General features: G+C 39.9%; 1 protein-coding gene across 2 annotated transcripts; it reads right to left on the reverse strand.

Annotated features, from left to right (window-relative positions):
* Positions 1-8032: 8032 nt before the first annotated feature.
* LOC108095474 (P protein) lies at positions 8033-10346 on the reverse strand. Of its 2 annotated transcripts, XM_017196589.1 has the most exons (2): positions 9665-10334; positions 8033-9616 (listed from the first exon to the last, which is right to left on the reverse strand). In XM_017196589.1, the coding sequence occupies exons 1-2, from the start codon at positions 10332-10334 to the stop codon at positions 8223-8225; spliced, it is 2064 nt and encodes a 687-aa protein (XP_017052078.1). In that variant the 3' UTR covers positions 8033-8222. The 2 variants fall into 2 exon arrangements, with proteins under 2 accessions (XP_017052078.1, XP_017052077.1); XM_017196588.2 differs by having other exon boundaries at positions 8033-10346.
* Positions 10347-11111: the final 765 nt, after the last annotated feature.

Consider the following 11111-nt stretch of genomic DNA (forward strand, 5'->3'; position numbering starts at 1 on the left):
TTAATAAACAAATAACAAAATTTAATTAATTTTATTTTAGGAAAGATGTTATTAAGTCGGCTAATTCCATTGAATCTTTATTTTTTAGGACATGCCAATCCATTTCACAATTTCTTCCTTAATTTGTTAAACGGTCAAAGTTTTTCAATTAAACGATTAAAATTCCAACATTTTCACGCTTTTAATTAAACTTGGCCCAAGGCTGCCAAATCGAAGTATGGCATTTGTTTTGATTTATGCTCAATTTAATTTTTGAAATGCCTTTGGGTCATAAGCTTAACAATTAGCGGTGGATGTCCAACCACTGGATGATACCTTCCTTGTAATTAAGGAAAATATATATTTAAATATAATAATAATATTTCTGTAGAGTTATTTTAAACTGAAATAGAATTACAGTAGAATCCTGTTATAACGACTCCGCTTATAGTGTCCGTCCGTGTATTGCGACGAAAATTCGATGGCTTGATTGGTCCCCAGACAGACTTATACACTTAAATCCTTCTGCTTAGTGCGTCTTCCGGGTATAACGACGAAAAATCGTCGGTCCCTTGAAAGTCGCTATAAGCGGATTCTACTGTACAATGAAAAAATAAATGAAACACAGGATGGGAGAGATATAAAATTTGTTGGTGCGTTAAAAATGTACATGTATGTACATAAAATCTGTAAAAAAATTTACATTTTCAAGACAATAATAATCATGTATACAAACTTGCTAAAAAATTGACTTACAAAATATTGTATTACTTTAAATTCAGACAATAAATGCAAATATCTGCAATGCAATCCTTTTGCCACCATCGATTTTTCCTACTCCGGAAAATACTATTAATAAAATATGTAGCAGAACAACAAAATAAAAAAAGTAGGCTCAGCCAAAAGCATATTTCACACCTAACAAGCTTACCAGTTACTATTATTGCTTTTGTTGGCTGGCTGCTTAAATGGGATGCCCGCAAAACCGCAAAATTTGTGTTACATTTGCAGGCCGCTGTGTCAGCGAATTGTTATACCCCTTTGCCAGTCGCACATGTTGGGGTTATTATAATTTTTTTTTTTTTTTTTGGCAGCCCTACCTACAGTGGAGCTCCTGTGGGAAAGTTAAATTTTTTCCTGTTTAATGGCATACTTTTGGGCGAAGCGCCAACCACCTGTAAGGCAGAAAGTGGGAAAGGATCTGGCATGGGTCTCAGGTGCGAAGTATCAACGACGCGTTATTGTCGCCATTGCAGTTGTCCATAATGGTTTTGGCCATAAGCTCGGCTTGGCTCCCCGCAGGACCATTGTCCTGGCCGCTTGCCGGCGGCATAAACATTAACAGACATTTTTATCGCCGCACCTCTGGCAGCCGCGAATTGCGTCTAGAATGCTATTTGAATGCCCTTCTGAGGGGAACCACCGCCATTAAAAATTCGATTTCGTTTGGTATTGCCGCAATAAGGCAGAGAATACTTTGTTAAGCGGATAAAATCTGTTTGCGATTGGCGAGTTCTATTTTTCGAAAAAAAAATTTTTAATACGTTTTTTATATCAAAATTTAGCAAAAGTTTCATTACCCATTCAATTTTTTATTTTTACCAATTTTGAAAAGCTTAAATATATTTTTGAGGTTATACTGATATGCTTGTTGTTATCTTAACTATATTCATTTCCAGTATATGAGCAAATATATTTAATACTCTTTCATTATTTTTATTCTGAGAACCGAAGATTTTTTTTACAACAATCGTTTGGCTTCAAAAAATAACTTTTTTAAGCTCTAAACATGCTGCACATTTTTGGACAGATTCCATCTGAGATACTCGAGAAATTTCCGTCCATTTATGCAGGAAAAAATCTCTTTACATTTATGTTGCTCACAATTTGCATTGTTTGCGTGTGCGTGCGATATCCTATATCCGCTATCCTTTTTATAGACGGCATCGTTGGGCATGTAATTATGTGCAATATAAATGCTTAGTGGGGGAAATTATGATGCAATAACTTTTCCCTCCGCACGCAGCCACTTACATACATTGAAAATGCCAATCGAATGCCATCAAACTCAAGCATACACAACAACGCAAATACAAATGTGAGTGTGTCTGCGCATCCTTTGATCCTTTAAGCAACCAATGCGTATACTCAATTTTTATGGCTTGTCATTTGCTTGCTTCTTTTCTCGCTTTTCTTCTTCGGTTTTCGAAGCCCCACTCGACTTCGTCTGAAGCAGGAAAATATGAAAAAGTCGCAGTGGGTCAAGGGGTGTGGAAGAAATGGGTGGGAGAATGTCTTTCGGGTTTTCCTTTGCGGAATTTTCGGGCCTGCAATCTCAACATTTGTTTCACCCACTTGGTCGAAATTACGTTGCTTGAGTCGCCTCTCCGTCATTTGCCCCATCCTCCCCGCCGCCCAGACACCAACACATTTTCCCTTTGCTTCTTATTTTTCCCCACTTTTCCCGCTTTTCGGCTGAGCCCTTGTATTGCCCGGATTTTGTGCCTTTCATTTGCGGCTTGGGGATTGTGTGTTTTATGCTAACCATAAGATTTTCGTTGCATTTACTTGACAAACAGGTGGAATCAAGAGGGTCTTACTTTCAGAATCATATAAGCCGGCTCTTAGTGAAATAAATTTGCTTTGTGATAAATGTATTTTTTTGTAATTTAGATGCGCAGGTTTTAAAAACTGGCATGGGTTTGTGAAAACCGGTTTAAATTTAAAATTATTTAAAATTAAATAATGTTTTTGGAGTAAACCTTAAACCTTTTAATTCCAAATTAACATGAAAGTTAGTTAGCTAAAATAAAGAACGAACTGATTTCAGCGCTATCGCAAAAATTCCACTATTTAATTGAAATGCCCAGGCAATTTCACACATACAGGAAAAAGAAATTGGAATTCAGAATGTGCGCCAGGAAAATATGAAAGCTACAGTAAATTCCGTTTGCTGCATTGGCAGAATCTTTCAGCTAGGTCAGAACTTAATAAACAAAAACCAAAAATGCCCTCGGAGTAGGTTTTCCAGCCCACACATACACACTAATCGATTTATCCTTGGAAAGGAAGTGTGTGAGTGTGAGTGTGTTCGACTGGCATCATTCAAATGTTGGTATTGGATCGAAAAATTGAATCCAATTGCATAAACATTTTTCTGCCTTAGGGGAAGTTTGGAGTTTGAGGCCACTGGACGACAGACGTCTAATCAAATAGAAGGCAATATGAGATTCAAGGGGGAGTGAAAAGGTATTTTCTAAGCCGTTGAGCTCTCAAGTGGCCTAGGAATTTCGAGTCCTTTCCGCACTCCTCTTACCCAATCATCCTTGGCCAATTGACTTTTGTTCTCCGCCAGGCAACTTAATATTCATGATTTATTTGCTTTTCTTATTTGAGCAGCACATCAAATGGCCTCTCATCCTCCTTCTTACTTTTCATTTCGTTACGGTTGTGAAACAATAATTTAAATACATTTAATACGATGTACAGAATCTGCCTTTGCCCCATGATTTTTCCTGGCCTCATAAAAAAAAATTTGTCATTAATCATTTCTGCCGCCGCGACAGGCAGTTGAGTACTACTTTTCGTGTTTTTTTTTGTGTGTTATAATTTTGCACGGCTTTTTTGTGTGTGGCCCGTATTCTTAATGCATTTTAAATCGCGAACATTGACCAATTGTCAAGCGGCGAATTAATGAACCTCTCTTTGATTTATGAATAACCTCCGTTGTCATTTAAGGAAGTTTCTTCCAACGGACTTTCCTGGGCGGACTATTCGGCCTTCATTTTGTCTTTCTCCGCCCCATTAATCAAAAGTGAAAAATAATTTTGCGGTGCTTGAATTATGGTGAAACAATTTTTTTTATGATATTTTACCTTTGCAATTTATTATGTGGCTTTATCACAATTTTCATGCTCGTAATTTTGCAAGCAATTTAATTATTATTTAACACTCGATTTTATTTTGATGAGCAATTTTAATGACGCATTTTATAAAATATTTTCTGAGAAACCACTCAGGAATCTCAGCACAAAGCACCAAAATTTTAATTGCCTCTTTCGGTGGGCAAACCTCAAGTAAATAAGCGGAAACAAATAGCTGGCATTTTTCGGAAGTCGGCAGGAAGCATCTTTAAAATACTAAAGCAACCAGCTAAAATTCCCGAATGCCACAATCCAAAATGCGCAATAAAACTAAATGAGCGTGTATCTACGATGTGGAGTGGGCGTACGAAGCACACTCTGGTATTCTTGCAAATCCTGAGCAAATAAACCAAGGATGCCAACAAAGCAAATATTAACAATGCCAATAAAATGAGGCAGCACTCGGTGGAGCGAGCGGGAGCGAGAAAGTAATCCTCGAAATAAGTAATCATTATGACCATCAGTAAACAATGTACGCCAGCCTCGGAGAGCTATGTAAAAAATGCAATGGGACTATCAAAATAACAATAACACCAAGGACAACTCGGTTAAGATATGTTCATGACCCGTCCCCCATCGCCTGTGTATTAGTCCGGAAAACTATGTCCGGACATTAGTGTGCGTGCCCAAAGGATATTTGGGTCCGGTACTGAAGATGGCATCGTGCTGGTATTGCGGTAAAGGCTGAGTTTCAAGACAAATATTTATAATAATTGGAGAGATTAGTTCAAGTTTCGGAAACAAGAATCGTTGGTAAGCTGTAGTGAATTTATTGTTTTTTTTTTATGAAAAATTGTTATTGCTATTGTTTTTTTTATGAATTCATAAAAACTAAACTGCATCTTAATAATAATAACGATTTTTCCATTTATTTCTCCATATTTTCACCGATTGTTCCAATGACAGCTATATGTTAAAGTCTTCCGATTTTCATGAAATTATTTTCAATTATTTTTTTATTTCAAAACAATATTATGTTACAGGTATGTCACTTTAAAATCTGATTAAAATTTGAAAAGTTATGGATTTAGAAATTGTGAATTTTGGTCAATTTTCAGCAAACCCATTTTCAGAAATTTCTTAAGTATTTAGTAATTTTCACTATTGTGTTTTTTAATTTTTTTTTTTAATTTTTAAATAAGAAAATCCATTAAAGTTTATAAAAACACGTATGTATATATAAATTTATCTAAGTTATTTATAGCTAATTCAATCAATCTCATGAAACTAAGCTTGCCACCTCCCCACGCATTCATCAATTTGGACATTCACAAAACAGGGATAATCACTGCCAGATTTAATGTCATTTTTATGTAGGTGTCTGCCTAAAGGATTTTTAATTGCTCATGTGGGTGGACAGGTGAATTACAAATTAGACGAGAGTTAACACCAACTCCCAGCGGAGAGTGACAACTCGGGAAATTGATGACGGCCTTGGGCATACAACCGAGGTCGAGTTAATTACTTTTGTGTCCTCAAGCCCGGGATTTCTGATTTAATTCATGATTGTCCAGGTGAAAGCCGATTTTCTCGGGCTTTTCATGTGTAAGCCAGGTTAATTCTATGCGTTCTTCGGTGTTCCTTTCGCTGCAGATGTAATTAGGGTCGACATTTTGTGTTCGCCTGGTGCCAGAAGACATACATAAATCATTGTTGTGGCTGATCCTCAAACATCTGCATAATTGCACTTTCGGTTCGTGCTGCAGTAGTGCCACGGGTTCTGTTCTCTTTTCCTCGCCGCTTTTTATTAAACAGCACTCTGGTTCGCCAGCACGCCACATTCATATGCCGCAGCCCGCTGCTCTGTTGCTCTGCCACTTTTCCGATTTTCCGACTGCGGCAGCTGCAGACAGCCAACTATTAAAGCCCACTTCAGGACAAAACCGCCGGCGGTCTGTCTGACTATGCTTCTTTCTCCTGCGGAGTGCTTAAAATTTCAGCTACGTGCGCGATCTACGTGCAAACCACACCTGACCCAAAAAGGGGAGTCACAACTGAGAGAGACAATGGGCCACCAGCCGGCCAGCAGAAATAAGGGGTAAAAGACCAAGGGAATCCGATGTAATTTAATGTTTTATTTCTACACATTTGGCTGCCTCATACGTATACGTATACGTTATATTGCCCAACACACGTTACATGGCACGCGATGCCAACGTGACGCTTTCGCGTTGCCGGGTAACGAGCTATTTTTCCCCAAACAGAGTTGGCACGGTGATCATGGAAAAGTATCATATGTTTTAAAATTTAATTTTTCTTCTCGGAAGTTATGCATTCTGGAACATCACAAGGAATTTTATAAGCGTTAAAAAGAACAGGAAAGCCTTTCTAACGATTTTTTGGTTTCAAAAATCTTTCTCATTTTTTACCAAGGTTTTAGATTGTTAAACATATTTTTTTAATTATTATTTTCATAAATATTTAACATCAACCTATTTAACAACAACAAAAATAGGATAACTGCATTTATAATTTTTTTTAAATTATTAGATGCTAACTATTTTAAAAGATAAGCCTACTGATTTGTTTTCACTTTTTTAAACTAACAAAATAATATAGATGAACGATTAACGAGCATCAAAAATACTTGTTTTGAATATTTTAAAGCAAACAATTGTGAATAAAAGTTTAATAACTTCTTAAACAAATTTAAATCCCAAAAAAGTGGCTGCTTAGATCAGCAAAAATAAGTAAATTAAGTTAAAATTGAGAATTCAGTATGCGCTTTAAGGCAAGCTTAAGTTAACCAAGTTTTTTCAGGTTTATTAAGTACTTGTTTTTTATTTTTTCAACAAAACTTCCATCACGCAATCATCTCTGTCCCGGTTACAGACTTCCGGCCAAGTGAGGTTAGAGGCTAGAGGCTTGAGGCTAGAGGCCAAGTTAAAGTTTTGTCCTCGTCGCCTTCATCAAGTGTTTCTACACGCCCTGCACAATTACGGTAATTAGTGTTACGTTGCCATTGCTTTTGGCCCGATGGCTGTTGTTGCCACATATTGTTGCTTTGGTTTAATTTTTTCTTTTGCATTTTCTTTTTCATTTTTATGTTTGGTGTGCCGCTCACATGCAAAGCCGCTTTCATGTTTGCCATTACCTCAAACAGGCGAAACGCCAACGCAATCAGACATTTCTTTTTATTTCATTCGATATTATTTCACTCGTTTTTCATGGCGTAGCGTGTTTCCATATCTGTTGCTGCTTTTATTTACTGCTGTTGAATCAAGTCGCGACACCACATCAAATAAGAGTCAAAATGAAAAGTACTGGGGTTGCTCTTCCGATTGGATCCTTGTTGTGTTGTTAAATTTTCCAAAATCAAACATTTTGGCTACGAATTGGTATATTTAATTAGTTGATTTATTGGCGGATTGCATGTGCTGTTGTTTTTGCCCTGCCGTTGTTTTCCCTTGCGGCGCAATTGTTTTTCGCGTTTTTCCCAAGAATTTCTCTGATTGCCACGAGTGAATTCTTATACAATGTGCACACGTGTATGCTTAACATTCAAGTGGCTTTAATTGGGCGCTTTTCTCGGCTCAAGGACTTCGGTTGGCAAACGCATTTTATTTAGCTTTCTCAATTAACTTTAATGTAATTGCTACCAATTATTTTGCAACATTTAAAATATCTCATGTCCTGATTACTCAAGTACTTATATTTATATTTTGCCACAAGGACCCTGGAGCAAATGTGGTTAAGTTGTTGCTGCACACAGAACTAGTCTGTTGTAATCGCAGTTGCTGCCTTCGCTGCTGCTGTTTATGCATATTTAACACCCTTGAGCTATTATTGCGCGATTAAGCGGAAGAATTTAGCCAAGCTACGCATTGTCATTGCAGCGGAGTTGTTGGGGTCGTTGCGCACAAATGTATGCTATATAAAGTATTACAGTGGGCATAACCGCAAAAGTGACCCGTAAAAATGAACTATATTAATAATATTATAATTATTATTAACAAATAGTTTAATTGAACACATTTTAAAATTTGTATTTAATTTAATTGTCTTAAGAATTAGAAATTCACTAAACTGCAATTTATTTAATCTTTTGTAACATTAATTAGTTTTGTTATCAGTAATTCAATTGTTAATTGTTTTTATTGTAAAAACCATAGTAAATTAAATAAAAAGAATATTTTTAATAGGGGACATTTATAAGGAGGTTCACTTTTTACTTTACAAAGAAAGATAGAGAAGACTATAGAGTTTTGAAGGTCAAGGTTTGTAAATCCATATCTCGACTCCAGCACGTTGATGGACAGTCCATTAGAGTTTATCTGGATCGCAAGGAGAGGTCTTCATTTGCGGCTGAATCCATTATAGCTATGTCTTGTGCCAAGCGAATACTGAGTGGGCGATCAGGAGGTAAACCATAGCTATGGTAATGGTGGCCAGCATCATGGGAAAGCAGTAGATGAAGAACTGAATGAAGGAGATCTTGTAGCCATACTGATGGGCGACTGCCGCTGCAATGACATTGGCCGAAGCGCCAATTAAGGTGCCATTACCACCAAAGCAGGCGCCGTAAGACAACGCCCAAAGTAGTGGTGATAATGGGACCCTAATCGCATCGTTTTCGAACAACTGGATGTTCAGCCGCAGGATCATCGTGGTCACAGGGACATTTCCCACGAACGCGGACAAAATGGCCGATAACCAAAGGATGAGAAGAAGGGCCACGGTGGTCTGGTAACGCTCGTCAACACTTCGGATCACCGTGATCGCCTTCTCACCCAGCCATTCAATGAAACCCAGTCTATCCACCGCCTCGGCGAGCACAAATAATGCGGCCAAGAAGAGCAGGGCCGACCACTCAACCTGGTCGAGTATCGCCTCGATGTCGTCCATCTTGGCCAGAATGAGGAGCAGGAAGGCGGCCAGGATGGCCACCCAGCCCAAGGTGGCACCCTTCATGAAGGGCAGCGAGTGCATGAGAAAGCAAGCGACGACGAAAACAAGCGTCACCAGGCACTTGATCAGCAGCGTCTTATCCTGGATCCGATGATGTGCCTCCAAGTGGGCCAGAGTCTCGAAATAGTTTGCCGATGGCTTCAGGCACTGACGTCCCGATTGGTTTGCCCGCATTTGATTGGCCCGCACCGAGATGTCCGCACTCAGGCGTCTCCTGTTGGCCTCCCTCTCCGCCGCCAATTCGATTTGTCGATCCGACAGTTTGAACAGAGTCTTTCGCATTGTCAGATACACAACTGCGAAGCCAATTAGGAGCGCCAACATGACACCGGGCAGCATGTGCATTGTGAAGATGATAAAGTCAACGCCGTCCTTGGTCACAACCGGATTGGTGGCTATGATCACATTGGGCGGATCGCCGACCGGCGTGAGGGTGCCACCGATATTGGCGTACATGACGATCACCATCAGGACGAGCGGCGTCTGCACTTCGATGGCCTCGCACAATCGGATGGCAATGGGCGCCATCAGCAGCAGCATGGTCACGTTGTCGAGGACACAGGATAAGAGGCTCGTGAATGTGGCCAGCAGGATGATCAGCGGCCAGGGGTGACCCATCGAGATCCTGTAGGCCAGCACGGCCATCCAATCGAAGATGCCCGTCTCCGACATTATGGCCACCATTATCATCATGCCGAGCAGCAGCATCAGTGTCTCGAAGTCCACCCAGGAGATGATGTCCGTCAGGGTGGGTCGATTCCCGAGCGCCGTGAGGATCGCAACGCCAGTGGTGGCCATCAAAAGAGCTGCGAACGTGCGATCCGTGAGCTCGAAGACAACTAGGATGTACAGACCTATGAGCAGCAGGGCGGCATACCAGACACCATGGTCGGTGGACAGAGGAGAAAACTCGACCACCACTAGCAGGGATACGGGCTGCTCCACATCAGCTTTTAGCGAAATCACCGCCTTCGCCTCGGTTTTTTCCGGCGGCAAGACCTTGAAGTCTTGCTCGGCTTCTAGGAATTCATCGTCCTTCTCGAGGAGGTAGACATTCCACATGCTGGAATGCTTTAGTGTGTTGTTCAGTTGGGTATCCCGCCATTCCATACGCACACCCACCGAGGAAACGTTCTTGTCCCCGCTACCATCCTTCATCATTTTCAGATCGATGGGTCCCCGCAGAGTTACAGCGACTTTATCGCTGTTAAGACGCACCTTGCGCAGCAGGGTCTCGTTGGGAAACATGGTCCTCACCGCGGTGCTATTGGGCTTGGTCGCCATCCGAACCAGAACGTAGGTGAAAAAGCCCCAAACCATGAGCAGCACACCAATCTTGATTATCTTGAAGACTAATCGCCAAACGGAGAGTGACTCCGGCTCATCCAAGTAACTTGGCTCGAGTTGTTCAGGCATCCGTAGTCTACGGGAGAAACTTGACTGGTACGCCGATGGCCATGCCTGACTAACTCCGTCTACGACATTTGATTTTGCTGCACGAAAAATATCACTCAGGAATTTCATTTGAAAGATAGGTCGAAGAAAAATAATAACTTAGGTATTAAGAAACCAATACCAAGAAGCGTAAAAAATTTCAATTATTTTTGGTGATATTATTTTTAAGGCCACATCTTGTTATTTATCTCTTACTTGTAATGCTTTTAAAGGAAGTGTCTGTTATTTTGGGTAAAAACGTTTCCAATAGAATCCACATTTCTAAGTGTTAATTGACTTAGTTATCTTTGAGTCCTAATTAAATACTTAAAAATGTTTCCAAAAAACCAACAACAAATTCTTAAGGATTTTATGCTTAAAATATATAATATTATATATTATATGATGAACCTATAATCATCTACTTGCGGTTTTTGACCACTATTAAGTAAAGATTTAATTTAATAAGTGACCTTAGATATATTTGCATCAAAAGTCTTATCAAAGAAGGGGACTGTTAAAAAAAAAAGAAAAACAATTTGTATGTTTTTCATATGACCACTTTTGCTATCACTTTTCATTGCAACAATTCCACAGTACCCTTTGCTGGTAGGACGTGCTTCGAGCAGAAGTTAAGTGCCGCTTGAGCCTTTTTAAATATATAGAGAAAGCCCCTATACGGTTGCACGAATACCCTCGCATAGCTGCAGCCATAATACGCACCATTGCCGGGCGCTGTTCCCCCAGCATCCTGCGTCCTGCGTCCTGCGTCCCGCGTCCCTCCTCCGTCAACCCAAAGGACCATTGTCAACTGACAATGCCGCTGGCAGATGTGTTGATAGTTTCAAGGAGTGTTGAGAGGGCGAG

The sequence above is a fragment of the Drosophila ficusphila genome, unplaced genomic scaffold (assembly GCF_018152265.1).
Source record: "Drosophila ficusphila isolate 14025-0441.05 unplaced genomic scaffold, ASM1815226v1 contig_286, whole genome shotgun sequence".
NCBI lineage: Eukaryota > Metazoa > Arthropoda > Insecta > Diptera > Drosophilidae > Drosophila > Drosophila ficusphila.

Excerpts from the sequence above, each read along its gene's own strand:
- LOC108095474 (XM_017196588.2), bottom strand. The coding sequence starts at position 10,334 with ATGAAATTCCTGAGTGATATTTTTCGTGCAGCAAAATCAAATGTCGTA.